General features: G+C 44.0%; 1 protein-coding gene and 1 pseudogene across 1 annotated transcript; one reads left to right on the top strand and one right to left on the bottom strand.

Annotated features, from left to right (window-relative positions):
• Positions 1-10,030: 10,030 nt before the first annotated feature.
• LOC114020036 lies at positions 10,031-10,621 on the top strand (annotated as a pseudogene).
• Positions 10,622-14,551: 3,930 nt separating this feature from the next.
• LOC102937124 (olfactory receptor 14A16) lies at positions 14,552-22,658 on the bottom strand. Its single transcript, XM_007062144.3, is given in 4 exon segments — positions 14,552-14,777; positions 21,533-21,568; positions 21,674-22,440; positions 22,442-22,658. Coding segments are annotated over 4 exon segments (1,194 nt in total). The 5' UTR covers positions 22,607-22,658.
• Positions 22,659-25,871: the final 3,213 nt, after the last annotated feature.

Below are 25,871 nucleotides of genomic sequence, written 5' to 3'. Positions count from 1 at the left end.
CGGGTGCTTCAATCCCTCCCACAAAATCGCCTCCGTAATTTCAGGCGAAAAAGGAGGGACTTGCCAGATGCTAAATGGTATGTGGATAACATAAGCCCCCTAACTTGGGAAGAAGCTGTTGGCATTTCTTTAGTCCCAGTAGGGGGGGTAATCCACCATGCAAAAAGGCGTTTAAGGTTACAAGCGGTGGTTGAGATCATGGCCAATGAAACAAGAGAGAGCTTAAAAGCTCTAGCCAAAGAAGCAGGAGCGGTCCAACAAGTGGCCCTCCAAAACTGTCGGGCATTAGATATAATACTGGCAGCCAAAGGAGGGACCTGTGCTCTAATTGGAACAGAATGCTGTGTATACATACCTGATAATACTAATGAGGTAATAAATCGTGCTAGCCATCTGGAGGAAATTACATACCTTCCCCACGAAGAACCAAGTTCCTTGTGGAAATGGATAAGTAACTTATTCAATTTCTCTAGTCTGGGAAACTGGTTGTTTCAAGGAATCCTGACTATCCTATTTGGAATTCTAATAATCTTTGTGTGTTTTCAATTGATTTCTTGTTGTATCCCAAACTGCACAAGACACACCATCCATCAGGTTACCCCTAACCAGAGTACTAATCTAATGTTGTTAAATGTCACCAGTGAAAGTAATGAAAAAGAACGATTGATGTATGGAATCCAGTAAGTCATTGGTCATGGGCGTAGCCTTGACCAAAAGGGGGGATTGTGGAAGTATAACATTGTATAAGTATAACGTTGTATAAGGGGACATGCTGGATACATTGTATATGAGAGGGCATGCCAAAACATGTTACAAAGTATCTGAGGGAGCACACGTAGGGACAGTTAGCTTTTGAATGGAGAAGCAATTAAGATAGAGCCAGCACGTCTAAGAAGCAGGCATCAGAATGGAAGGTGTGAAGGGCAATTAGTTAAGTTAACTGGAAGCTGTTAAAGGAGATTGTTAAGGGTGGCAGGTAATTGAAGATACGTAACTGGTCTCAGGGATCTCGAAGGGTGGTGACTAAGATCTTTTTCTTCTTTTGTCTGTAACTTCTCTGTAACTTGTTCTCCAAAAAACTGTATAAATTAAAAGACACAAGCCCCACTCGGGGGGCTCACTTCTAAATGTATTAGCAGAGCAGCTTTGCTAATAAAACAGAGTGGTCTGATAAATTGTGAGTCTGAGTCAAACTTTGACACAGCTAACAGAAAAATCCTTTTCATTTTGTGCTTTTTCAAAATGATCTCTGGTTCATAATGATCCCATGCCTACCACCATGTCAGGGTTCCTTCTGCACTCTGAACTCTGGGGTACAGATGTGGGGACCCACATGAAAGACCCCCCAAGCTTATTTCTACCATCCTAGGTTAAATCTTTCCCAAGAGACAAAATTCCCCATATCTGGGGTTCAGTATGCTGCCACCACCAAGCGGTTTAACAAAGAATCAGGGAAGAGACCACTTGGAGACCTCTTCCCCCAAAATACCCCCCCAAGCCTTACACCCCCTTTCCTGGGGAGGCTTGAGAATAAACCAGATGAGCACAGACCAGCCTTAGGTTTTTAGGACCCTAAAAACCCAATCAGATTCTTAAAAAACAGAACTTTATTAGAAAAACAAAAAAAGGTAAAAGAACAACTCTGTAAGATTAGAATGGAAGATAATCTTACAGGCAGTCAGATTCAAAACATAGAGAATCCCTCTAGGCAAAACCTTAAGTTACAAAAAGACACAAAAACAGGGATACACATTCCCTCCAGCACAGCGAATTTCACAAGCCAAAAACAAAAGAAAATCTAACGCATTTTCTAGCTAGATTACTTACTAACTCTAAAGGAGTTGGATTGCTTGCTTTCTTGATCTGTCCCTGGCAGAGGCATCACACAGACAGACAGACAAAGAGACCTCGCCCCCCCCACCCCCGCCCAGATTTGAAAGTATCTTGTCCCCTTATTGGTCATTTTGATCTGGAGGATGGTGTGGATTGCACTCTCAGCAAGTTTGCAGATGACACTAAACTGGGAGGAGAGGTAGATATGCTGGAGGGTAGGGATAGGATACAGAGGGACCTAGATAAATTAGAGGATTGGGCCAAAAGAAATCTGATGAGGTTCAACAAGGACAAGTGCAGAGTCCTGCACTTAGGACGGAAGAATCCCATGCACCGCTACAGACTAGGGACCGAATGGCTAGGCAGCAGTTCTGCAGAAAAGGACCTAGGGGTTACAGTGGTTGAGAAGCTGGATATGAGTCAACAGTGTGCCCTTGTTGCCAAGAAGGCCAGTGGCATTTTGGGCTGTATAAGTAGGGGCATTGCCAGCAGATCGAGGGACATGATTGTTCCCCTCTATTCAACATTGGTGAGGCCTCATCTGGAGTACTGTGTCCAGTTTTGGGCCCCACACTACAAGAAGGATGTGGAAAAATTGGGAAGAGTCCAGCGGATGGCAACAAAAATGATTAGGGGACTGGAGCACATGAGTTAGGAGGAGAGGCTGAGGGAACTGGGATTGTTTAGTGTGCAGAAGAGAAGAATGAGAGGGGATTTGATAGCTGCTTTCAACTACCTGAAAGGGGGTTCCAAAGAGGTTGGATCTAGACTGTTCTCAGTGGTAGCAGATGACAGAACAGGGAGTAATGGTCTCAAGTTGCAGTGGGGGAGGTTTAGGTTGGATATTAGAAAAACTTTTTTCGCTAGGAGGGTGGTGAAACACTGGAATGCGTTACCTAGGGAGGTGGTGGAATCTCCTTCCTTAGATATTTTTAAGGTCAGGCTTGACAAATCCCTGGCTGGGATGATTTAGTTGGGGATTGGTCCTGCTTTGAGCAGGGGGTTGGACTAGATGACCTCCTGAGGTCCCTTCCAACTCTGATATTCTATGATACTATGATTCTATGATTTTGGTCAGGTGCCAGCCAGGTTCCTTGAGCTTCTTAATCCTTTACAGGTAAGAGGATTTTATAGTACTATATCAGAGCTTCTTAACCCCTTCCCTTTATATTTATGACAGGCACACCATGGAAAAGTCAGACACAGATCAATCGCAGATATCCAGCTCCATGACGGAAATGAAGGGAGAGGATGGAGGAATGAGGACTTCCCAGGAGCTCCCAGTGCCAGGATGGAGGGCTGCCTTTAACTCCGGTCGAGTTCTAACTGAGGCAGAAAGGAATTTCTACCCAGAGATGAAGGGCTTGGAAGCGGAGGACAAGCACTTGGAGGCGGAAATGCAGGCAAAGTGCTTGGAGGCAGAAGCGGAGGAGAGAAGAGAGGTGAAGCGCTTGGAGGTGGAGTTAGAGCTGAAGCGCTTAGGGCTGGAAAGGGTAAGCTGGGTCTACCAGGTAACCCTTACAGTGCTTCTCCAGGTACCGCTCCCCATTCCAAGAAATTCCCCACATAAAAGGTAAGTGATGATACAGAGGCCTTCTTAGAAAATTTTGAAAGGGCCTGCCTTTGGTACAGTACCCCTGCAGATCAGTATATGGTGAGGCTGAGGCTGCAACTCAGTGGACCCTTAACAGAAGTGGCAGCTGGTGCCTAAAGAACACATGAATGAGTACGACTTTTTAAACAAAAGGCCAGAATTAGAGTGGGGCTAACACCCGAGCATGCCTGTTGGCGGTTCAGAGCTCTAAGGTGGAAACCAGACGTGGCATTTTCCCAACACGCCGACCACATTGTGAAAAATTGGGATGCCTGGATATCAGGAGCAAGCATTAAATCTCGGGAAGATCTGTCTCTCCTAATGCAAATGGAGCAGTTCTTAGAGGGTGTCCCTGAGGAAATAGAAAGGTACATCCTAGATGGGAAGCCCAAAACTGTAATGAGGCAGGGGAGATCGAAACCAAATGGTTGGAGGTGGCGGAGAAGAAGAAAGCTAATAGCAGTTGGAGCGAATACCAGAAGGGGCAACCCGAGATGACACCCCACCATTGGGGTCAGCCCAAAGCCCCACCTCACAAGGAGGAGCCCTCCACAAGCCAGGGAGACCCCAGATGCCCTCTCATCCCACCACGCCACTCTCCAACCACCCACCTTGCCGCAAGACACAGTCCGCTGGGAGATGCTTTAAATGTAATGAGCTGGGGCATGTGAAGGCCAACTGCCCCAAGAGCACCAGCCGACTGCATCTCATCACCTCGTAATCCCACCAAGAGCCTTCAGGCCCAGATGCCTCACAAATACCTCCAGAACGAAGGGAAACTGTGAGTGTGGGTGGGAGGAAGATTACTGCTTGGAGAGGCACTGGAGCACAGGTGTCAGCTATGCACCAATCCCTGGTAGACTCCAAATTCATCTACCCAAATGCCCAAGTGATGGTGCAACCCTTTAAGGCCAACTCTTTTAACTTGCGTACAGCTATTTTTCCTGTCCAGTACAAGTGCTGGTCAGGAATATGGACTTTTGCAGTCTATGACGATTATCCCATTCCCATGCTGCTGGGAGACGACTTAGCCAACCATATAGGGCTAACAGAAAGGGTGAGGACGGTCACCCACAGCCAGGCTAAACAGGCCTCCACACCTAACTCCATTCCTGAGCCTCCTACAGGGACCCAGCCAAAGTCTATGGCATCAGTTGTGGATCCAGTTCCTGGGACCCAGTCATAACCATGCCAACAATTGAAACTGGCAGAGCAGTCAGCACCAGAGCCCGTGCTTGCAAACCCTCCAGAGTGAGGGGAGCCAGCTGTAACGATGCTGGTTCTGGCGGGATCAAACTGAGAGTGCCAATTCAGGACAAATTGCTTACAGCAGGACAGTTACAGCCCAAGGCTGGGGTTTCTATGCACACCAAGGCAAACCAAACCAGCCAGCCAGAGAAGACTTTGGTTTTACCCCACTGGCTAACCACAAGTCACACAAGCAATTCCCTTAGACACTCCAGTTACCCAGTATCACCACCAATGCCCCTTGTTATGGGGACAAATGGTTATGAAAACCAATTCCCCAGTAAAAGGAAAAAGGTTCTCTCGATCCCAAAGGACCAAGCCCCAGACCCAGGTCAATATACAAATCAGATCTTACCCACAAATCATGCTGTTGCCAATCCTTTAGAATCTAAAATCTGAAAAGGAAAAAGATATAGATGAGAGCTAGAATTGGTTAAATGGAAACAATTACATACAGTCATGGCAAAGTTCTTGGTTCAGGCTTGCAGCAGTGATAGAATAAACTGCAGGTTCAAATCAAGTCTCTGGAGCACATCCACTGCTGGGATCACAGAATCATAGAATATCAGGGTTGGAAGGGACCTCAGGAGGTCATCTAGTCCAACCCCTTGCTCAAAGCATCAGGATGGGTCTTTCAGTCTTTTGTTCAAAGCTTCAGTGTGGCAAAGTCCCTCCAGAGGTATGAAGCAGGATTGAAGACCAGATGGAGAAGCTGCAGCAGCTTTTTATAGTCTCTTGCCATGTGGTCTCTGCTTCCTTTGTCCCAAAGACAAGCTGTCCCTCACATGGCCTGGAAACACCTCAGAGTTCTGTCCATAGGCAGGTCCTCGCACACCTTGCTGAGTCCCAAGGCATGTCTGCCTTCTCTCAATGGGTCACTTGTATAGCTGATGGTCCTTAATGGGCCATCAAGCAGGCTAGGCAGAGCTGACACCAACTTATCTGGGGTGTCACCCAAAAGCATAGCATAAGTTTGAAATACACACAGTATAGAGCCAATACTTATATCTTTAAATACAAAAATGATACATGCAAACAGATAGCATAATTATAACCAGCAAACCATAACCTCATCTTAGACACCTTATTTGACCCCCTTTATACAAGATTTGGTGCCACTACAGGACCTTGGTTGCAACAATGTTCTATACGGTCCCAGTTCAAGTCAATAAAGTCACACCAGCACCAAAGGGTGCCACAGAGCCTGCACCTGCAGCAGCAGCTAAGCCGGCACAAGAGGCTCAACCAGAGCCTGAAATACAACCTAGTGCACCAGTGGAGAGCAGTTCACAGGCCACAGAAACAACCCCATCACCTGCATCACTTCCAGTGAGACCAAGTCCAAGTCCACCACCCAGCGAGAAACTAATGTCTTCAGCATCAAGGGAGCAGTTCCAGGCAGAGCAGGAAGTGGATGAAAGGGAGCTCAAGGTAGCTTGGATGGTGGCACGGAGTGACCCACTACCGCTTAGCTCTTCTAATAGGTCCAGGTTTGTTATAGAAGGAGGACTCTTATACAAGGAGACCCTTTCTGGTGTGCACAAGGAGGACTGGCATCCTCAGAGACAGTTGGTAGTTCCAACTAAGTATGGGGAAAAGCTCTTGAGCTTAGCCCACAGTCACCCTAATGGCCAGGCTGGGGTGAACAGGACCAAAGACTGTTTGGGGAAGTCATTCCACTGAGAGGGAATGGGCAAGGACGTTTCTACCTCTGTCCAGTCTTGTGAGGTGTGCCCCAAGACCAGGGCAAGGCCCCTTTCCAGCCACTCCCCATCATTGAGGTTCCATTTCAGCGAGTAGCTGTGGATATTCTGGGTCCTTTCCCTAAGAAGACAGCCAGAGGAAAGCTATACATACTGACCTTCATGGATTTTGGCACCCGATGGCAGGAAGCAGTAGCTCTAAGGAACACCAGGGCTAAAAGCATGAATCAGGCATTAACAGACATTTTTGCCAGTGTAGGTTGGCCCTCCGACATCCTTACAGATTCAGGAACTAATTTCCTGGCAGGGACCATGAAAATCCTGTGGGACGCTCATGGGGTGAACCACTTGGTTGCCACCCTTTACCACCATCAAACAAATGGCCTGGTGGAAAAGTTTAATGGAACTTTGGGGGCCATGTTATGTAAATTCATAAATGGGCACTCCAATGATTGGGACCTAGTGTTGCAGCAGTTGCTCTTTGCCTGCAGGGCTGTACCACATCCCAGTTTGGGATTTTTACCCTTTTGACTCTTTTATGGCCATGAAGTTAAGGGTGAATTACAGTTGGTGAAGCAGCAATGGGAGGGGGTTACATCTTCTCCAGGAACTAACTTTTTGGACTTTGTAACCAACCTGCAAAACACCCTCAAAGACTCTCTACCCCTTGCTTGAGAAAACCTACAGGATGCTCAGCAAGCGCAAAAGGCCTGGTATCCTTCAACTAATCTGCACTATTGCTTCAACATTTTAACGTTGTATTATGTTTTGTTTTGACCTTTCTGAATTGAAACCTTTCTGAGCTTTTCCTTTTCACTTTTCATCCCAATTCATGATGGAAGCTATTGTTGACATTTTGGAATTTTCCATGGGATGGAAATCCCATTTTCTGAGCAGCTCTAAATTTGGGTTTTTCTTCTGTGTCCTAGACAATCATCAGGCAGCACTAGGGCCTGGCTGAACAGCTGAGAGATAAGAGGAATTTCATTAATTTTAAACACCGGGGGTAACAGCTCTGAGCAGAGGGATTTATACTCTTGTCCATCCTGTGCACTGAATAAAGCACGAAAATATCCTTTGTGATCATGTAATTACAATGTATCATAATGCCAATGCCTAAGAATGTTTGCAGTATTGTTATAGTTGTATTGATCCAAGGACCTGAAGAAGAGCTCTGTGTAGCTTGAAAGCTTGTCTCTTTGAACAACAGAAGTTAGTCCAATAAAAGTTATGAGCCTTGCCTTTCTAATGAAGAGAGGGCAGGACAGAAGAAACCACACTATATTTTTATTAAGAAATTAGAAAGTTGCAAAATTAACATGACAAATTAAATGATGTAAAAACTGTCTAGGTTTCAAAGGGTATGTCTAAATTGCAATCAGATATCCCAATTGCAGTGTAGTTATACCCAAACTGTATGCAAATAGGGAATCATTATTGAGTGGGTGTGATTCTACTCCATGAGTGTAGTTTGGAGGAGGCAGCGGGGGAGCATTGCACCCCCTCCCCCAACTGCAAGCCTTGGGCATACATGGAATCAAACTACACCTATGGGTCCCACAGGGATCATTTTTTGACCCTATGTTTTGGCCCTGGGTTGCTTGGTAAACTAGGCAAAAGCAAACAATACACATTTTAATACAGCTAAATGTAAACGCACCATACTCACAGGATGAGGGCCTCTATCCTGGGAGGCAGGATTGGGTGGGGGTCATGGTGGATAATCAGCTGAACATGAGCTCCCAATGTGACACTGTGGGGAAAAAAAGAGCTGTTGCTATTATCCTGAAATGCATAAACAGGGGCACCTAGAGCGGGAGTGGAGAGGTTACATTACCTGTGTATTTGGCAAGGGTGCTACTGCTGCTGGAATCTTGTCTCCAGTTCCAGTGTCCGCAATTCAAGGAGGATGTTGGTATATTAAAGAGGACTGAAGGAAGAGCCACAAGAATGATTAGAAAGCATGCCTTACAGTGATAGATTTATGGAGCTCAATCTGTTTAGTTTAATAAAGAGAAGGGCAAGGGAAAACTTGATCTCAGTCTTATAAGTACCTACACTGGGCACAAATATTTCACAATTGGCTCTTCAATTGCACAGACAAAGCTATGATAACACAATCCAATGGCTGGAAGTTGAAACTAGAAAAATTCAGCCTGGAAATAAGGTGTAGCTTTTTTTAACAATTAGGGCAATTAACCGCTGGAACAATTTACCAAGAATCATGGTGGATTCGCCATGTCTGGAAATTTTAAAATTAAGATTAGATTTTTTTTTGGTTTTTAGGGTTTCTGAAAGATATGTTCTAGCTCAAACAGGGATTATTTTGAGGCTATTCTGTGGCCTGTGTTACACAGGAGGTCAGACTGGATGATCAGAATGGTCTCTTCTGGACTTGGAATCTATGAATCAATAAATGAGTAAGAAATGTGGTTACTTGGGCAACCTACATTCTGGCATTTCTGAAATTTTAAGTGTTTGGCTTTAAAACATAAATAACTTCCTTTTAGCACAGAATGTTATTCTATATCATTGTAAATATATATTTTAAATGACTAGAGGTGGTCAGACTTTTTTCTGTTCTTTTTGTTTGTTTGTTTTTGTTTGTTGTTTGTTTTTGTTTGGTTTTTTTGGTGGGGGGGTGAAAACTTGAGGTTTTTGTCAAGAAACAAAAGATTTTTTTTCTTTTTGGCCAATTAAAACTTTTAAAAAAATTCAAACACAAATAGCCACTAACAAACCAAAAAATGGCAAAAACTGTTAAAAAAAAAATCCAGACAAAAACATCAGAAACTTGAAATATTTTTGGTTTTCAGTTTTCTAGCCTAATTTTAAAAAAAAATATTGGAAAGAAAACCCTTCCCATATTGAAAAAAACAAACAACCCAATTCTCTCTCTAAAAAAAAAAAAGAGAGAGAGAGATTTGATGGCTAATTTTCAGTCTTAAAAGTGACCGATTATGAAACTTGAAAAGTCACCTACAATGAAAGCACCAAAGGTGAATGATTTTGCTAATCTCAAAAATCAGTAAAAAATTTGCTGGAGGGTGTCCCCCAAACATCAACACACTCTACATTTCAAATTTTAGAAGGGGCCAATTTGTAAATCAATTGATTCTCAAGCTGGACTAGAAAATGAGAGAATCTGAAAATTCAGTCTTTATTCGTCAATTACATGCTGTGAATTTGAGGAGATTACACTATATTCTTCACACAGTGCAAAACTCCATATTTGAAGTGAAAATCTGAATGCTACCATGAGTATATATGTTCTACCACCATCTCCAGAAGTCTATTTATACACTTAATGCCAGATCCCCAGCTAGTGTCAATTGGCAGTAGCACCGTTGGAGTCAGTGTGTGAATTGGCAGCAGTCCATTCAGTTAAGTCTGGTCGTCTATATTGCAGATCTGCATATGGGCAACCCAGTAGAACCTGCAGCCAAGCACCTGCAAGCAGAGTCTATCTCTGCGTGTGTAAGTTAACTCAGTGGAGGCTCCATTCTCCTCCCTTCCCCATATTGAGGCTCCTCCGTGCCTGGCCCACATGTCTCGGCTTGGCGCATGGTGCTATTGTATGTGGAAGTGCTCATTCATGGTGGCCACTATAATCTCCTCCTCTCTCTCCATCCTGTATGTGCTACAGGGATCCACACTGATGGGATGGAGCATGGGAACTTCACACGGGTGACGGAATTCATGCTGCTGGGGCTACCCCAGGCCCACAAGCTCCAGCTCTTCCTCTTCTTCCTCTTCCTGCTCTTCTACATAATCATTCTCCCAGGCAATGTCCTCATCATCCTCACCATCTGGAGTGACCCCCACCTGGGCTCCCCCATGTACTTCCTGCTGGCCAACGTGGCCTTCTGGACATCTGCTATTGCTCTGTTACCACCCCTCCCTGCCAAAGATGCTGGCTGACTTCTTCTCCCGCCGCAAGACCATCTCCTCTGGGGGCTGTATAGCCCAGTTCTTCTTCATCCAGTTCCTGGGGGCAGCTGAGATCTTCCTGATGATGATTATGGCCTATGAACGTTATGTAGCCATTTGTAAACCCCTGCACTATGCCAGCATTGTGAGCAGTGGGGTCTGCTGTGCCCTGGTGGGGGCTGCCTGGGTGGGGGGATTCGTGCACTCCATAGTCCAGGTGTGGGAAGTAAATGGAAGCCAGAATAAAGAAGTGTCAGACTGCAAAATATTTTTCTATGTGCAGGATTGGAGAAACTCTGTAGTTTTGCTGTAGTATCTATTGAGCATAGAATCATAGAATATCAGGGTTGGAAGGGACCTCAGGAGGTCATCTAGTCCAACCCCCTGCTCAAAGCAGGACCAATCCCCAACTAAATCATCTCAGCCAGGGATTTGTCAAGCCTGAGCTTAAAAACTTCTAAGGAAGGAGATTCCACCACCTCCCTAGGTAACACATTCCAGTGTTTCACCACCCTCCTCGTGAAAAAGGTTTTTCTAATATCCAACCTAAACCTCCCCCACTGCAACTTGACACCATTACTCCTTGTTCTGTCATCTGCTACCACTGAGAACAGTCTAGAGCCATCCTCTTTGGAACCCCCTTTCAGGTAGTTGAAAGCAGCTATCAAATCCCCCCTCATTCTTCTCTTCCGCACACTAAACAATCCCAGTTCCCTCAGCCTCTCCTCATAACTCATGTGTTCCAGTCCCCTAATCATTTTTGTTGCCCTCCGCTGGACTCTTTCCAATTTTGTAGTGTGGGGCCCAAAACTGCACACAGTACTCCAGACGAGGCCTCACCAATGTCGAATAGAGGGGAACAATCATGTCCCTCGATCTGCTGGCAATGCCCCTACTTATACAGCCCCAAATGCCATTGGCCTTCTTGGCAACAAGGGCACACTGTTGACTTATATCCAGCTTCTCATCCACTGTCACCCCTAGGTCCTTTTCTGCAGAACTGCTGCCTAGCCATTCGGTCCCTAGTCTGCAGCTGTGCCTGGGATTTTTCCGTCCTAAGTGCAGGACTCTGCACATGTCCTTGTTGAACCTCATCAGATTTCTTTTGGCCCAATCCTCTAATTTGCCTAGGGCCCTCTGTATCCTATCCCTACCCTCCAGCGTATCTACCTCTCCTCCCAGTTTAGTGTCATCTGCAAACTTGCTGAGGGTTCAATCCACAGAATCCTCCAGATCATTAATGAAGATATTGAACAAAACCTGCCCGAGGACCGAGCCTTGGGGCACTCCACTTGATACCGGCTGCCAACTAGATATGGAGCCATTGTGCCAACTAGACATGGAGCAACTTGAAACTGTTAAATAACTTTATACTAAATCTGTAGTATCTATGGAATATTTCTGTAGTATTGTCATAAATATAAAGGGAAGGGTAATCACCTTTAAAATCCCTCCTGGCCAGAGGAAAAATCCTTTCACCTGTAAAGGGTTAAGAAACTAAAGGTAACTTCACTGGCTCCTGACCAAAATGAGCAATGTGGAGACAAGATACTTTCAAAAGCTGGGAGGAGGGAGAAAAACAAAGGGTCTGGGGCTGTCTGTGTGGTGCTTTTGCCAGGGACAGAACAGGAATGGAGTCTTAGAACTTAGTAAGTAATCTAGCTAGGTATGTGTTAGATTATGATTTCTTTAAATGGCTGAGAAAATAGCTGTGTTGAATAGAATGAATATTCCTGTCTGTGTGTCTTTTTTATAACTTAAGGTTTTGCCTAGAGGGATTCTCTATGTTTTGAATCTAATTACCCTGTAAGGTATTTACTATCCTGATTTTACAGAGGTGATTCTTTTTTTTTACTTCTATTAAAAGTCTTCTTGTAAGAAAACTGAATGCTTTTTCATTGTTCTTAAGATCCAAGGGTTTGGGTCTGTGGTCACCTATGCAAATTGGTGAGGATTTTTACCAAACCTTCCCCAGGACATGGGGTGCAAGGGTTGGAAGAATTTTGGGGGGAAAGACGTTTCCAAACAACGTTTTCCCAATAAACCCAGATAAATGTTTGGTGGTGGCAGTGGAAGTCCAAAGGCAAAGGGTAAAATAGTTTGTACCTTGGGGAAGTTTTAACCTAAGCTGGTAAAAATAAGCTTAGGAGGTTTTCATGCAGGTCCCCACATCTGTACCCTAGAGTTCAGAGTGGGGAAGGAACCTTGACAAGTATATACTGAAATCCCTGTACAGTCTGTTGAGTAATTAGTAAATCTGTAGCATCTATGCAGTAACTTGCATGAGTAAGTTTCCAGTAGCTGTGGAGGGAGCCCGTGGTTAAATGCAGTCATTCTACAGAGTGTATGGGTTTACTCCGTACTTTCTATGGAGTAACTATATAATGAATGTGTAGTATCAATAGAAGATCTGTGGACTATCTATGGAGTAACTCCAGAGTTTACACTGCTATAACTGAGAGAAGAAATTAACTCATTCTATTTTATATCTGAATATGGTGCCAGTCCTGGTTAAGAATAATTAATACTCAGGAGATGATCATCACTTGTATTAGTTGTGCTAAAACATGGAAGGAATTTTGGCCATGGGTCAATTGTCTACTGCTAAATTCATGCCACTTAAAGACTGCAGGGTTAATTATTGTCTTTATTTATATTTCACAAAAACAAAGAGGAGTCTGGTGGCACCTTAAAGACTAACAGATTTATTTGAGCATAAGCTTTCGTGGGTAAAAAACCCACTTCAGATGCACGGAGTGAAAATTACAAATACAGGCATAAATATATATTGGCAGGGAAGGGAGTTACCTTACAAGTGGAGAACCAATGTTGAATGCCAATTTAATCAGGGTGGATGTTGTCCACTCCCAATAACTGATGAGGAGGTGTCAATACCAAGAGAGGGAAAATTGCTTTTGAGGTGAGCCAGTCACTCCCAGTCCCTATTCAAGCCCAAATTGATGGTGTTATGTTTATAAAAGAATTGTAGCTCAGCAGTTTCTCTTTGAAGTCTGTTTTTGAAGTTATTTTGTTGAAGAACAGCTACTTTTAAATCTGTTGTTGAGTGTCCGGGAAGATTGAAGTGTTCTCCTACTGGCTTTTGTATGTTACCATTCCTGATGTCTGATTTGTGTCCATTTATCCTTTTACGTAGAGACTATCTGGTTTGGCCAATGTACATGGCAGAGGGGCATTGCTGGCACATGATGGCTTATATCACGTTAGTAGATGTGCAGGTGAATGAGCCCCTGATGGTGTGGCTGGTGTGGTTGGGTCCGATGATGGTGTTGCTAGAGTAGATGTTGGGACAGAGAAGGCAATGAGGGGGGGAATAGCTCAGTGGTTTGAGCATTGGCCTGCTAAACCCAGGGTTGTGAGTTCAATCCTTGAGGGGGCCATTTGGGATCTGGGGCAAAAATTGGGGATTGGTCCTACTTTGAGCAGGGGGTTGGACTAGATGACCTCCTGAGGTCCCTTCCAACCCTGATATTCTATGATTCTATGAATGAGGTTTGTTACAGGGATTGGTTCCTGGGTTAGTGTTTCTGTGGTGTAGTGTGTAGTTGCTGGTGAGTATTTGCTTCAGGTTGGTGGGGTTTGTCTGTAAGCGAGGATTGGCCTGCCTCCCAAGGCCTGTGAGAGTGGGGGATCGTTTTCCAGGATAGGTTGTAGATCGCTGATGATGCACTGGAGAGGTTTTAGCTGGGGGCTGTATGTGATGGCCAGTGGCGTTCTGTTATTTTCCTTGTTGGGCCTGTCCTGTAGTAGGTGACTTCTGGGTACTTCTGAGGGTGCATCTGCTGCACGTGTGCAGCTTCAGATCCAGTCCCTACATTGCTCCCCTGTGTGTTGCTTTGGTCCTTGCACAAGTGATTGCTGATTGGCACAGGAAAGTTTCCTACAGTGAAGGAAGGAACAGAGCAGCTCTGCCAAGGAATCTTCAGCAGAGGATTGGCAAGTACCTCCACGAAAGCTTCCTAGAGGTCTCTCAAGAGGATTCGCATGAAATCTCAGTGTGCATTAACACACTGTTCCACTGCACTGCCTAGCTTCACAAGGGAATATGGAACACATGCAAACACAGCTAGTCGTATACATTTCTATCCCTTCACCCACTTCTACAATACACAGAGCAAAGGACAGCTCTACCTCATATCACTGAGGAGCATCAACTCAAAAAGATCACTTACCAGGGCTCTCCTCTCCTGCATCATGTGTGGCAGAGACGGGCTTCTGGTACTGGCTAGACCTCTCCGCAGTGGAAGAGTTCCTGACTCACCTCACCACTAGATGACACTGCCATGTGCTCCGCACCATCCTCCAACTCAACCTCTTCATCCACAACTTTGTCCTTGGGGTCGAGTCTCCTGTCTGCCACCACCAGTCCTGCCAAAGTATGCCTGGGGCTCTTGACAGTGGAGGTGGTGTCATTGCTGAGGATAGTGTCCAGCGCCTTGTAGAAGCTGCAGCTCTTTGGCACAGCACCAGAGTGACAGTGTGCCTCCTTTGCCTTATTGTATGCCTATCTCAGCTCAGCACTGCTGTGGGTCCTGTTCGTAACCCTTCTCCAACAAGCCACGAAAAATCTGACTGTAGGTACTGAAGTTTCTACTGCTGGAGCAGAGCTGGGACTGGACAGCCTCCTCTGCCCACAGTGCCAGCAGATCCAACAACTCAGGTGAGCTCCAAGCAGGAGAACGTTTGCTCCATGCTGGGAAGATGCAATGTGAGCTCTCCACACTGAGAAAATAGGAACTGGAAATTCAAAAATTCCTTGGCCTTTAAAGGGGAAGGGGCGGATGTCTGTTTACCTGGGTGCAGGGATGCAGAGTTCAAACTTCTGACCAGAGCACTCAAGATGGGCATTGTGGGACACATCCTGGAGGCCATTAACAGCAACATAACCAAGCACGGTGTCTATAATGGCACTTTGTCAATATAATTTTTACCCCCAAGAGCTCTACACCTCTTGTTGAGGTGGTTTTATTTTGTCAGCAAAGCAGTTGGCCAAAGGTTAATTGTAGTGTGTACACCTCCACTGTTTTATTGATGAAACTTGACTTTTGTTGACAAAACTGTGTGGTGAGACAAGGCCTTAGATGCATGTTTCTTAATGCAAGAGGTAAGGGGAATAAAAAGGAAGAACTAGAAATACAAGTAAAAAGATTGGTGTTGTGACTCAACTCCTTGGACATGTCATGAGCGCACTCAACAAACATCCCAACCATCCAAACTGGAACCAATCAAACCCATGTGAGCAGCCTCAGCAGAGACCAAGGACCAGTCCTAATCTGAAGGGACCACCTCAGAAATGGGAGAGGGTAGTTCTGTCTCCTAGTGCCAGTCATATCATGTTCTTTCCATGAAGACTGTGAAGCCATCAAAATGGACAATTGTTGCCAATCAAATATTGTGGTGGGTTATCATAGAGTCATAGAAGATTAGGGTTGGAAGAGACCTCAGGAGGTCATCTAATCCAACCCCCTGATCAAAGCAGGACCAACCTCAACTAAATCATCCCATCCAGGCCTTAAAAGACTCAAAGGATGGAGATTCCACCACCTCCCTTGGCTTAACAGTGAAATCCTTGCTGATCTTAAATACAAAAAAGAAGCTTACAAGAAGTGGAAGATTGGACAAATGACCAGGGATGAGTATAAAAATATTGCTCGGGCATGCAGGAGTGAAATCAGGAAGGCTAAATCACACCTGGTGTTGCAGCTAGCAAGAGATGTTAAGAGTAACAAGAAGGGTTTCTTCAGGTATGTTAGCAACAGGAAGAAAGTCAAGGAAAGTGTGGGCCCCTTACTGAATGAGGGAGGCAACCTAGTGAGAGAGGATGTGGAAAAAGCTAATGTACTCAATGCTTTTTTTGCCTCTGTCTTCACGAACAAGGTCAGCTCCCAGACTACTGCCCTGGGCAGCACAGCATGGGGAGAAGGTGACCAGCGTTTTGTGGAGAAAGAAGTGGTTTGGGACTATTTAGAAAAGCTGGACGTGCACAAGTCCATGGGGCCGGATGCGTTGCATCCGAAAGTGCTAAAGGAGTTGGCGGATGTGATTGCAGAGCCATTGGCCATTATCTTTGAAAACGCATGGCGATCAGGGGAAGTCCCGGACGAGTGGAAAAAGGCTAATGTAGTGCCCATCTTTAAAAAAGGGAAGAAGGAGGATCCTGGGAACTACAGGCCAGTCAGCCTCACCTCAGTCCGTGGAAAAATCATGGAGCAGGTCCTCAAGGAATCAATTCTGAAGCACTTAGAGTAGAGGAAAGTGATCCGGAACAGTCAGCATGGATTCACCAAGGGCAAGTCATGCCTGACTAATCTAATTGCCTTCTATGATGATATAACTGGTTCTGTGGATGAAGGGAAAGCAGTGGACGTGGTGTTCCTTGACTTTAGCATAGCTTTTGACACGGTCTCCCACAGTATTCTTGCCAGCAAGTTAAAGAAGTATGGGCTGGATGAATGGACTATAAGGTGGATAGAAAGTTGGCTAGATTGTCAGGCTCAACGGGTAGTGATCAATGGCTCCATGTCTAGGTGGCAGCCGGTATCAAGTGGAGTGCCCCAAGGACCGGTCCTGTTCAATATCTTCATAAATGATCTGGAGGATGGTGTGGATTTCACCCTCAGCAAGTTTGCAGATGAGACTAAACTGGGAGGAGAGGTAGATACGCTGGAGGGTAGGGATAGGATACAGAGGGACCTAGTCAAATTGGAGGATTGGTCCAAAAGAAATCTGATGAGGTTCAACAGGGCCAAGCGCAGAGTCCTGCACTTAGGACGGAAGAATCCAATGCACGGCTACAGACTAGGGACCGAATGGCTCGGCAGCAGTTCTGCGGAAAAGGACCTAGGGGTTACAGTGGACGAGAAGCTGGATATGAGTCAACAGTGTGCCCTTGTTGCCAAGAAGGCCAATGGCATTTGGGGCTGTATAAGTAGGGGCATTGCCAGCAGATCGAGGGATGTGATCGTTCCCCTCTATTCGACACTGGTGAGGCCTCATCTGGAGTACTGTGTCCAGTTTTGGGCCCCACACTACAAGAAGGATGTGGAAAAATTGGAAAGACTCCAGCGGAGGGCAACAAAAATGATTAGGGGACTGGAACACATGAGTTATGAGGAGAGGCTGAGGGAACTGAGGATGTTTAGTCTATGGAAGAGAAGAATGAGGGGGGATTTGATAGCTGCTTTCAACTACCTGAAAGGGGGTTCCAAAGAGGATGGCTCTAGACTGTTCTCAGTGGTAGCAGATGACAGAACGAGGAGTAATGGTCTCAAGTTGCAGTGAGGGAGGTTTAGGTTGGATATTAGGAAAAACTTTTTCACTAGGAGGGTGGTGAAACACTGGAATGCGTTACCTAGGGAGGTGGTGGAATCTCCTTCCTTAGATATTTTTAAGGTCAAGCTTGACAAAGTCCTGGCTGGGATGATTTAATTGGGGATCAGTCCTACTTTGAGCAGGGGGTTGGACTAGATGACCTCCTGAGATCCCTTCCAACCCTGATATTCTATGATTCTATGATTCTCCTTAGGTAACCCATTCCAGTGCTTCACCACCCTCCTAGTCAAATACATGGTAACAGTGAATTTGAACCAATTGGGATAGGATTTTTACAAATGGGGCCCAAGGGATTTGAGTGTTCAACTGTCACCGAAAGTCAATAAGAGTTGGATGACTAATTGCTGTAGGTACAGCTGAAAATCACATCCTTCCCCCCCCAATGCAAAGGGGGGAGTGAAAGCACTTAAGCATTAATCAGCTGTAAAACTTTAATGGGACTTCTGGCTTAATTGTTTTTCCAGATCAGTGTCTTAGTTCAGAATATTCAAAGGAATTGAGTTTTAAATTCATAATCACTGAGTGTTTGGACAAGAAGCAATGATGCTTTACACCATATGAGGAGTTGTTCCTTTGTTAATAAATTTGTTAGTCTCTAAGGTGCCACAAGTACTCCTTTTGTTTTTAAGAAAACTCCCATTATAATAATCCAATGTATCCAATAAGGCAAAAGAAACAGAGCACATTAAAATATATCTAGTCAAAATGGCTCAAAGCTCACAGACAATGCATGCGATGAAATTCTTGTTAAAAAGCTACGGAGTAAGAAATCTTCACAGAAATAACAATGAATAATACATACTCTGAGGAAAATCATGATTTGGAAATCAAGAGTCATAGACAGAAAAAGAGGCAAAATAAATTGACATTGATTATTCATGATCTATCTATCTATCCACACGCTCTTCTTTTATCTATTGTATATGTAATATACACAACCATGCACAAACATGGTTTAATAATAATTAATAATAACAAATAATGACAACAGCCAACTTCTGTGATCTAGACACATTTGGATCCTTGTGTGGATGAGAGATCATTGGCCAAATCCACCTTTGAAGTGAATGACTATATCTCAGTTGTTATGGTTACAAGGGTAGCTGAACCTCTTCTCCTTGGTCTGGTCTCTTAGTGGAAAACCTCATGTCTCAGCTTTGTGTCTGTCCCTTTCTTAGGGTGGAATTGTGTGATTCTCCCACTCTCCAGCTGGGTCCCAGGCTCTAGCAACTTGTGCACCAACAAATGAGTTCTCCAACCATGTTTGGTACCTGCAGTTCTTCCCACAGGAGTTGTGACCCGTAGTAAGTTGAGTGACTAGCCAACCTTCACCATACAGAGTATGATTTATTTACCACTGTAGGAAAAAAGCATAACATACGAGAAAATATGAGCAATTCTAGATCCATCACTGCAGTAGTTTGGCAGGATAAAAAGTTGGCTTTATTACTCTGACTCAGTTTGTCTTTTTGAAACATTGCAATAGCTTTCCCTTCCAAAATACCTTTCCACCACAGCAAGTAATTTTTTTAAAATAAAAAATAATAATATATATAACTATATAAGGCTCTACATGCCCTACCACATCATAAATAAGACAAGAAAATCCCATTAGCATTAAAATAATCATTTGAACAGGAACTCAGATATTCAGACACCTGAAAAAACTTTTTTTCAATTCTTTATCATTTGGGAAAGAGAAGCTTCATGTCTCTCAGAAAACCCCTTCAAAGAGATTATGACATTGACACCTTGAATAAGTGACAAAATGAACTGATACCCCTGTCAAGGCTAATTTCCCACTCTGTCACTTTGAGTGCAGAAGGTGGGGGCCCAAAAGGATTCTAAAAATTAATACTGGCCACTCCAGGCTGGTATGAAACTTCCCAAGGTTACAGCTTTTCTCTGACCTTGGATGGGTAGATGCTGCCACCACCCAAGTTCAATCCCCCATCCCCCGTTTTGAGAATCCAGGAAGGAGCACTTGGGAATTCCTTCCTGTGGGGTACCATCAACCCCTTTCACCCCCGCTCTGGGGAAGAGCTGAGAAAGAAAAACAAAGGAAATCAGCTGTTGCCACCAACTTAAACAACATATGCCCAAACCTCTTAGGACACAAAAAATCCAATCCTGTTCTTAAAAAAGGTTAATTTTATTAAAAACAAAAAGAAAGAAAATACATCTGGAACTTAGGCTTTTTGCTAGATCTTAAAAAAAACAATTACAAAATTTAAGCCTCAAGTTCGCTCTCTTGAGATTCACCTTAAAGGTTACAAGCAAAACTAAAGCATTTGGGGTTAGCACAGAGGAGTCTGTCCGGGTTCCTTCCCCACTCTGAACTCTGGGGTACAGATGTGGGGACCCGCATGAAAGCCCCCGAAGCTTATTGCGACCAGCTTAGGTTAAAACCTGGTATGCTGCCACCACCAAGAGATTTAACAGGGAATCAGGGAAGAGCCCACTTGGAGACATCTTCCCCCAAAATATCCCCCCAAGCCCTACACCCCCTTTCCTGGGGAGAGTTGAGAATAATATCCTAACCAATTGGTTACAAAATGATCAAAGACCCAAACCCCTGGATCTTGGAACAATGGAAAAATCAGTCAGGTTCTTAAAAAAAGGATTTTGTTTAAAAAAAAAAGAAAGGTAAAAATCATCTCTGTAAAATCAGGTTGGAAAATACTTTACAGGGTATTCAGATTCAAAACACAGAGGATCCCCCTCTGGGCAAAACCTTAAAGTTTACATAAAACAGGAACAAACCTCCCTCTTAACACAGGGAAAATTCACATAAAACAAAAGATAAACTGATCCGCCTTGCCTGGCTTACCTATACTGGTTGCAATATTGGAGACTTGGATTAGGATGGGTTGGAGAAGATGGATTTATGTCTGGCCTCTCTCAGTCGCAAGAGAGAATAACCGTGTAAACAAAGAGCACAAACAAAAAAGCCTTCCCCCCCCTCCAAGATTTGAAAGTATCTTGTCCCTTTATTGGTCCTTTGGGTCAGGTGCCAGCCTCAGGGATTTTATAGTATTGTATAGAGGAAGGTGGTTTTGCAGGGTGGAACATGCTGGTTGAAATTTATCCCTTTATATTTATGACAAGTCCACAAACCAATAAGAAATAAAAGAAATAATTCTAATCACGTCTTCCTAGACATTCCCTGATTTACTTACATATCTGGGGTTCAAATAAGTAGTTCTAGGTATGATCTGATGATTTTCCATACCTGGCTTAAAGCTTCTTATAACATTGCTGCTATGTGTCTCCTCTCTCCAGAGAACAACAATAGACAGACAAAGGGAAAGGTTTTTTTTCCCAATTTTAAAACGTTCTAGTCCTCCCATTGGCTCTTTTGGTCAGGTTCCCTCTCCCTTTCCTTTACCTATGCATGCAGTCAGACTTTTTAACTCTTTACAGGTAAAGCAAGTCGAGAACAGCTACCAAGAGGGATTCTATAGCTAACTGGCTGGCTGGGTGTCCATAAAAGGGAGCTTCCTCCCCCCGCCCCTCCCATGTAACATACCCCCATTTCATCCAACATGATCCACCCTGCAAATTCCTACCCCAAAAAGCCACCTTGAACAAAGAAACAAGTCAACCAATGAATCAGTAACATGAAAAAGAAAAAAATCAAGCAAACACACAAGCCAAACCTCTCATACCCAAGCAGAGTTTTCATCCCAAAAAGAGAGAAGAGGAAGAGACATCACAAAGCCCACTAGTGAGTTAGCAATAGCTATAGATATTCTGTGCAGCATGGTGATGGTCACAGTATAAATCCCCAAGACAGATAGATACATGTCTATGTAGATTTATGGATAGACATATAGATTCTGATATTATGTACATGGTGTAATCCTAAACTTACTCATTTGACTTCCATGGAATTAGTACAGATTTTATGACATCATAAACAGATTGCACCTTATTTCTCAAGGAAGCAATTGATTATTACTATAAAGAAGCCCAGAATGAAATCACAGCCAAGGATCAATGACGGACATTTTTTTTGTTGGTGAATAACCTCCACACAATCAGTTTCTTTAATGCAGCTTTGAGCTCCGTATTCCTCATGCTGTAGATGATCGGATTCATCACTGGAGGCACCACAGAATAGAGAACAGCCACCATGAGATCCAGCCCTGATGCTGAGCTGGAGGTGGATTTCAGGTAGGCAAAGAAGCCAGTGGAAAGTAACAAAGAGACCACAGTGAGGTGAGGGAGGCAGGTAGAGAAGGCTTTATGCCGGCCCTGCTCAGAGGGGATTCTCAGCACGGTTTTGAAGATCTGAACATAAGACACAATTATAAAAACAAAGCAGTTTAAACTTAAAAACACACTAAAGGCAAGAAGCCCAATTTCACTGAGGTATGAGTCAGAGCAGGCGAGCTTGAGTAGCTGGGGAATTTCACAGAAGAACTGGTTGATGACATTGGACTGGCAGAAGTGTAACCTGAAGGTGTTCCCAGTGTGCAGTGAAGTGTAGACAATACCAGTAATCCAGGCACTGGCTGCCATTTGGACACAAACTCCCCTGTTCATTATGCTCTCGTAGTGCAGTGGTTGGCAGATGGCGACATATCTGTCATATGCCATGATAGTGAGTAAGGCAAAATCAGCTGCAGTGAAGAGGAAAAAGAGAAACACTTGGGCGACACATCCAGGATAAGAAATCACCCTGGTGTTTGTGAGGGAATTGGCCATGGATTTGGGGATGGTGACAGAGATGGAACCAAGGTCTAGGATAGACAGATTCATCAGGAAGAAGTACATGGGGGGTATGAAGGTGGTGGTTCAGGGCTACAACCATGAGAATGAGAAGATTCCCCATCAGGGCTGCCAGGTAAATCAGCAGAAACACCACAAAGTGCAAAATCTGCAGCTCCTGAACATCAGAGAATCCCAGGAGAAGGAACTCGGTCAGGATGGTTTGGTTGGACATTTTCTTTCTCAGTTCATTGTGTGATGGCTGTGGAAGGAAGGAGGTCAGGATTAGAGCTACAGAGAAAATGGCCCTGATTCCCCTCATTAATATCTCTTGATAGAAGTGTCAATTGTGCCCAGCACTCGTCATTGCCATTAACAAGAAGTGGTGAGTTAACTCACGAGTGTAAATTGGCACAGCTCCCTTAAAGTCAATGGAGCTGCATCTGTTGACACCATCTGAAGATCTGGCTCAGGATGTGGATTGATAAAATTCAGTATGAAGGATGGAGCAAAGCACATTCAACCCCAATGATCTAGACAAGATAATTCCCCTATTGGTCCAGACACCAGGCTGCAAACTTGGGGATGAAGCTAAAATACTAAAAAGCTAATGTTGCCTGATTTCCACTTTCCAGGAAAACTGGGATTTCAGCTGAAGATATTTTCATAGGCATTCTCTGCTATCATTAAAAATAACGTTATATATTGGAAAAAAAATTCAATTACTTCAGTGAAAATTTTCCAGTTTCACACAATTTTTACCAGCAATTGTTTGGTTCTCAGTTAAAAACAAAAAATGTTTGGTTTTCACAATTTCTATGAAAATTGTGTTTTTTTTCTGCTGCAGAAAAAAAGAGGAGCTCTAGATGTGGGATTAAATGATAGTAAAAGATTTAAAGAGTTTCAGTTGTAATTCGTAGTTCTAGAATTAAATTTCTGCAACATAGTAATACCCCAAAATATTTAACTGAAATAGCAAACTTACAAAGTTGGTCTTTGTGAGATGTTTCCCAGTCTGTGATGCATTTGACAGTCCACTGCCAGATCCCTTCAGCCATTGTCTATCTATAGATCTGTCAATAATGCTCCCATCTCTGTATTATCCAACATCCATTTCCCTGCCTCTTCATCATATTTTCTGAGTTGCTGGGTCTCTCTGCAGTTCCTTGCAGACAGGGATCCATTCCAGAGATAGGCGCTCCCTTCTTCAGGCAGGCTTGTGAGAAGTGAAGGACTAAATAGGATTGGGGCAGAAAGCCACTCCCAGCTCTGAAACATATCCTGGCTTGTGCAGGCTTCAAAACAGGGTCACAGCTCTGATCTCACCTCTGGAGCAAACCACCCTAACACCTGCCCTAGCTGACCCTAATTCTACAGTGCGGGATCAGCATTTGCCCTTGCTCTCACACAATGGCAGCAACCATGCATGGATGAGTGGCTAAAAACAAGGCAAGGGCTGAGGCCCAAAGTGTGTGTGAAGGAAACTACAGAATGAACTATATATTTGTAGCACAGACATGTGACCTACAGTAGCTTGGAGTCCAATGTGACCAGAGCTGGTTTCTTCATTAACATCATATAATCAGCTCTGAGAGAGCAGAGATTTTTTCCCCCTGTGTTGCATCAGCAGCTCTTGAGATACAGCCACCAGAGGAACCCACAGCCCAGGCTGCTCTGGCTGTTTGATGTTGGTCACTAAGAAGCAGCCAGAGGCAAACACTAAAAGCTCAGTGCAACGTCCTAAACTGGTGTAAATTGATACAGTTCCATTCAGTTCTGAGTAATTAGGGCTGTTTACACCAAGTGGAGATTTGGCTCTTTGATTTCATTGGCGCAACTTGGATTTCCATTAGCTGGGGATCTGACCCTAAAACTGCCACAGAGCCATGTCAGTTATGACCAGCTGGAAATCTGGCCTCATTAACTCCAATGGAGCTATGTCTGATTTACACCGACTAGGAATCTAGTTCATTACACACTTTCTGATCCATATTCTTTGCCTCTGAATCTGAACTGAAGATGAGACAAAAGTTCCAAACTAGTCTGCACTTTCTTAGTAATCTGCCCAATGGGATTGAGTGTAACTTTTAATGGCTACAGAGAGATTCATTCCCACTGGGGACAGAACTTTGGAGGAATTCAGTGTTGCTAAGATTTTCTGTATCTGATTTTCAATTTCTACTAGGATGAATGAACCAACTTTCTTTCTTTCTTTCTTTCTTTCTTTCTTTCTTTCTTTCTTTCTTTCTTTCTTTCTTTCTTTCTTTCTCAGCCATTAAATGTTTTCTTCCTGCAGACAACACTAAAATAAAAGGCTCATGAGGCTGCAGGTGCAAAGCCACATGATAACTTCTAGCTGTTTAATTCACACTAATTATAGGTATGTCAGAGAGACTGAACAAATATGAAGGGTCAGATCCCCATCTGGTGCAAATCAATTGTAGCTCCCTTGGAGTCAATGGGATTGTCAAAGCTGATTCCCCACTCTGGCACTTTGAGTGCATAAGTTGGGGGGCCAAAAGGATTCTAAAAATTAATACTGGCCACTCCAGGCTGGTATTAAACTCCAGAGGTTACAGTTTTTCTCTGACCTTGGATGGGTAGATGCTGCCACAACCCAAGTGCAAAACCCCTTTGAGGATCCAGGAAGGCGCACTTTGATATTCATTCTGGTGGGGTACCCTCAAGCCTTTTCACCACCTTTCTTGGGGAAGAGCTGAAAAGAAAAACAAAGGAAATCAGCTGTTGCCACCAGCTAACTAAACAACATATGCACAAACCTCTTAGGACAAAAAAAATCCAATCCTGTTCTTAAAAAAGGTAAATTTTATTAAAAACAAAAAGAAAGAAAATACATCTGGGAACTCAGGCTACTGATAGATTAAAAAAACACTTCTAAAGATTAAGCATCAGGAATAACCTTCTTGAGGTCTAGCTTAAAGGTTACAAGCAAAACAAAAGCATTTGGGGTTAGCACAGTGGAGTCCTTGTCCTTGTTGAACCTCATCAGATCTCCAATTTGTCTAGGTCACTCTGGACCCTATCACTACCCTCCAGCATATCTATCTCTTCCCCCAGCTTAGTGTCATCTGCAAACTTCCTGAGGGTGCAATTCATCCCATCATTCAGATCATTAAAAAAAGGATGTTGAACAAAATCAGCCCCAGGACTGAGTCCTGGGGCATTCCACTTGATATCGGCTGCCAACCAGACATTGAGCCATTGATCACTACCTGTTGAGCCCAACAATCTAGCCAACTTTCTATCCACCATATAGTCCATTCATCCAATCCATACTTTTTTAACTTGCTGGCAAAAAAACTGTGGGAGACCATATCGAAAGCTTTGCTAAAGTCAAGATATATATCACATCCACTGCTTTCCCTATATCCACAGAGCCAGTTATTTCATCATCGAAGGCAATCAGGTTGGTCAGGCATGACTTGCTGTCAAGGTTCCTTCCCCACTCTGAACTCTAGGGTACAGATGTGGGGACCTGC

Source organism: Chelonia mydas, chromosome 13 (assembly GCF_015237465.2).
Source record: "Chelonia mydas isolate rCheMyd1 chromosome 13, rCheMyd1.pri.v2, whole genome shotgun sequence".
Classification (NCBI taxonomy): Eukaryota; Metazoa; Chordata; order Testudines; family Cheloniidae; genus Chelonia; species Chelonia mydas.
Note: the sequence above shows the minus strand (reverse complement) of the source record. Positions and strands in the feature narration are given on the sequence as shown.